Source organism: Vicia villosa, linkage group LG1, assembly GCF_029867415.1.
Source record: "Vicia villosa cultivar HV-30 ecotype Madison, WI linkage group LG1, Vvil1.0, whole genome shotgun sequence".
NCBI lineage: Eukaryota > Viridiplantae > Streptophyta > Magnoliopsida > Fabales > Fabaceae > Vicia > Vicia villosa.
The window spans coordinates 197,194,609-197,199,265 of NC_081180.1; the positions used below are offsets into that span (position 1 = coordinate 197,194,609).

Here is a 4,657-nt window from a genome sequence, read left to right on the forward strand (position 1 = left end):
CTCAAGATTTTCTTAGCCATTGTATGCCCACTAGAATGGGTACCAAACTCACCTTCGTGCATTTCCTCTATGATTTTCGAAGCTTCTTCCCTTACAACACAGCGGAGTAACACACCGTCATGATGTCTCTTGTACAAAACCCCACCGTTGAGGTAGAACTTAGCTGCAAACCTTCTCAGAAACTTCTTATCAGTCACCGACGCTTCGGGAGGATACTCTTGAATTTCGAGGAACTTTTTGATATCATGATACCATGGATTTCCGTCTAATTCAACATCAGCCTCAAAGCAAAATGCAGGTTCATCTAACCTGTTGATGGTGATGTTAGGCGCTTCATTGGCCCATTTCACTTTGAACATGGAAGCCAAAGTAGCGAGAGCATCAGCAAGATTATTCTCTTCTCTAGAAATATGCTCAAATGTGATCTCATCAAAGTACGGAATGAGTCTCATCACATGCTCCCTGTATGGAATCAGATTCTGATGGCGAGTTTCTCAATCTCCATTGATCTGGCTAATGACAAGATTGGAATCCCCATAAAATTTCAAGTACTTGATTCGCAAATCGATCGCAGCTTCGATACCATAAATGCAAGCTTCATACTCATCCATGTTATTAGTGCAATCAAAACAGATTCTGGCTGTAAACGGAATATGAAAACCTGATGGAGAAGTAATTACAGCTCCAACACCATTCCCAAGTGCATTAGAGGCACCATCGAATACGAGCGTCCATCGCGATCCTGGTTCGGGTCCTTCCTCTGGTCCGGGAATGTTACAATCTCTGATGTACAAAACATCCTCATCGGGGAATTCAAACTTCATCGGCTCATAATCTTCGACCGGCTGATGCGCAAGATAATCCGCCAACACACTACCTTTGATGGCTTTCTGGGTAGTATATTGGATATCATATTCGGTCAAAATCATTTGCCACCTGGCTACTCTTCCGGAAAGAGCGGGCTTCTCAAAAACATACTTGATAGGATCCATCTTGGAAATCAATAAGGTGGTGTGAACCAACATATACTGCCTCAGCCGGCGAGCAGCCCACACCAAAGCACAGCAAGTTTTCTCGAGCAGTGAGTATCGGGATTCACAGTCGGTAAACTTTTTGCTAAGGTAGTATATTGCATGCTCTTTTCGGCCAGACTCATCATGTTGACCCAGCACACATCCCATTGAATTTTCAAGAACTGTAAGGTACATAATCAAAGGCCTTCCTGGAACTGGAGGCATTAGTATCGGAGGTTCTTGCAGATACTCTTTCACTTTTTCGAATGCTTTTTGACAATCATTATTCCACCTGGCCGTCTGATCTTTTCTTAGTAATTTGAATATTGGTTCACAAGTGGCCGTAAGATGAGAGATGAATCTAGCAATGTAGTTCAACCTCCCTAAGAAACCACGAACCTCCTTTTCTGTTCTCGGCTCAGGCATCTCTTGTATAGCTTTTATTTTTGCAGGATCGACCTCAATACCTTTTCCACTAACAACAAAACCCAACAACTTTCCAGATCGCACTCCGAAAGTGCATTTGTTTGGATTCAACCTCAGTCTGAATTCCCGAAGCCTTTCAAACAACTTCTGCAAATGAACCAAGTGCTCTTCTTCAGTGTGAGACTTTGCAATCATGTCGTCAACATACACTTCAATCTCTTTATGGATCATGTCGTGAAAAAGAGTCACCATGGCGCGCTGATACGTTGCCCCTGCGTTTTTCAACCCAAAAGGCATGACTTTATATCAGAAAGTTCCCCATGGTGTGATAAACGTTGTTTTCTCCATGTCTTCTGGTGCCATCTTGATCTGATTGTACCCAGAGAAGCCATCCATGAAGGAAAACACTTTGAAAGGAGCAGTATTATCCACCAACACATCAATATGGGGAAGAGGGAAATCATCTTTCGGACTCGCCCTATTCAAATCTCTATAATCAACACACATCCTGACCTTTCCGTCCTTCGTAGGTACAGGAACAATATTAGCAACCCATGGCGGGTAATTCACAACTTGCAAAAAACCAGCATCAAACTGTTTCTCAACCTCTTTCTTAATCTTTTCAGACATGTCTGGGCGAGTCCTTCGAAGCTTTTGCTTGACAGGAGGACTATCTTCCTTGAGAGGTAGACGGTGTACCACAATATCTGTATCAAGACCAGGCATATCCTCGTAGGACCAAGCAAAGATATCCGCATACTCTTTCAACATATCAATAAGTCTCTGCTTCACACTATTCTCAAGCGCAGCCCTTATCTTGACTTCTCGGACCTGCTCTTTAGTGCCAACATTTACCATCTCAATTTCCCCCTGATGCGGCTGAATCGCTTTCTTTTCCTGTTTCAATAATCTAGCCAACTCATCGGGGAGATCACAATCTTCATAAGCTTCCTCCTCGGCTTGGTAGATCGGATTGTCAAAATCATAATAAGCAATAGCGGAACTGTTACCAATGGAATCCGGGGTGGTGGAACATCTGCATGATTGATGTTTTTATTTTAGTTTTATTTTTATTAAGATATGTGCAAGTGTGTGCAAAAACATTGCCATTTAAAGGAAAAAGTTAAAAGAAAGACAAAGAGCGAAACATTTGAATGCAAAAACGTCCTTTTATTTCATGATTAACTTTGAAAATGCGAACTGCATGGCCCTACAAATGATTCACTACGCCTTGGGCAGAGCGTAGGAATTATGTCATGATAAGAAAAGTAAAAACAAGGAATTTACTCCTGAGCCTGTGTAACTTGAATGACATCTTCAATTGTCCAGTTGCGAGGCACCTCTTCAGGAATACTTGGACGAATCCAGCTATCAAAGTCACAATCACTATCCACCTCTTCACCATTGACAATGGTGTTAACCTGCCCATCTTGAATGACACCCCCACTTACAAACTTGATCGGGCTAAGGATACCAGGCTTAGGCGATGCATTCTGCTTTCCAGGATTGAAACCAAGACCCTTCTTATCAAATTTGGGACGCACATCAATTACTTGCCCCCAACCTTCCACTCTTCCAGTCTCAACGACGACCTGAGCATCTTTCAAAGAGGACATAACCGTTTCTGGCTTCGTTATCTCATAAAGAGGAGTTCTCACAGCACTCACAGCCTCAAACGCTTGGAACGGCGTCTCATGTATTTCACCTTCGATCTCTACATATCGGAAAGAGGACAAGTGACTCACGATATAATCTTCTTCACCACAACTTGTCACCACTTCACCGTCAACCGGATACTTCAACTTCTGATGAAGAGTGGATGTCACAGCACCAGCCTTGTGAATCCACGGTCGTCCCAACAAACAATAGTAAGCAGGTTGAATGTCCATCACATAAAAGGTTGTAGTAAAGATCTGAGGACCAACCTGGATTGGTAGATCTACCTCTCCGAACACAGACCTCCTTGAACCGTCAAAGGCGCGCACTACAAACTCACTAGGCCTTAACTCCACACCAGCATAGTCAATTCTCATTAGAACTGATTTGGGAAGCACGTTCAAAGAAGACCCAGTATCGACCAAAACACGGGACAAGGTCGTCCCCTTACACTCAATCGAAATATGCAAAGCCTTGTTATGGTTTCTCCCTTCTGGAGGAAGATCATGATCAGTGAATCCCAAACCATTCCCAGCGGAGATGTTATTGGCTACCGCCTCTAACTGATTCACAGATATTTCATGCGGGACGTAAGCACCATTCAGGATTCTCAAGAGAGCATCCCTATGACCTTCTGAACACATCAACAGTTGCAAGATGGAAATTTTTGACTGGGTCTGACCCAACTGCTCAACAACTTTGTAATCAGACTTCCTGATGATTCTCAATAATTCCTCCACATCCTTGGAAGACACAGCACTCTCAGGTGCCCCATTCTGAACCGGAGAGTTCTGGTGAAGTCTCGTGGAATTTTGTAGTGCTTTAGGGATTCGAGCAATGCAAATGGTGCAATGCTCAAGATAGACAATGTCTTGCTTATCCCTCGTGCGGGATCCCCAAGCAACTTCAAAGACTTGCAGATCCAACATCACAACCAAGTTCCCCAGAATAGAACTCACACATAGTGTCATCGTCATCAAGCAGAGAATCTGTAGATATCCACATAGTACGGAGCTTAACCAGTTGCAAATAAAGCAAGCATGGAAGCAAATGAGCATAAGACATGAGAATCAGATAGAACCAACTGAGCTTTCTTCTTGGTCACCCCACAAAGTTGTTTCATGACTAATCTTTGAACACCCAGTAAGAACAACTCAAGTCTCTGAATCTGGTGAGAGTACCAAGTCTGAATAAGAGATCATCGGTCTTGAATACCTGTTATGCATGGAATGTATGAGATGTATGATATGAATGCAATGCCATGTTCATTCAATTTCAAGGAATCCTCGTGTTTTGATTTTTGGCAAGCAAGAGATGGAAAAGCTCGACATGAGACTTAAATATATGATTCCTTGGAAATGAAAGGAACATGTATGCTAGTTATTTTTTGTACATCATTTTTCAAAAGTAAATATGCAATAATGCAACATGGTGGGAACCACAATACTGGATATATCTGATGATGCCGAGAAATCATACGGCACAAGTTCAAAGGTTCGGCATAGTTTCGGAGCACCACACAAACCACAAGTCACCAACGGAACAAATTACCATTGGAACCA

At 42.7% G+C, this 4,657-nt stretch overlaps 1 protein-coding gene across 1 annotated transcript; it reads right to left on the minus strand.

The window, feature by feature from the left end:
- Nucleotides 1-1,745: 1,745 nt before the first annotated feature.
- Nucleotides 1,746-4,153, minus strand: LOC131644776 (uncharacterized). The gene is made up of 2 exons (XM_058915367.1): nucleotides 2,727-4,153; nucleotides 1,746-2,475 (listed from the first exon to the last, which is right to left on the minus strand). Exons 1-2 carry the CDS (start codon nucleotides 4,151-4,153, stop codon nucleotides 1,746-1,748), a joined length of 2,157 nt encoding a protein of 718 aa, XP_058771350.1.
- Nucleotides 4,154-4,657: the final 504 nt, after the last annotated feature.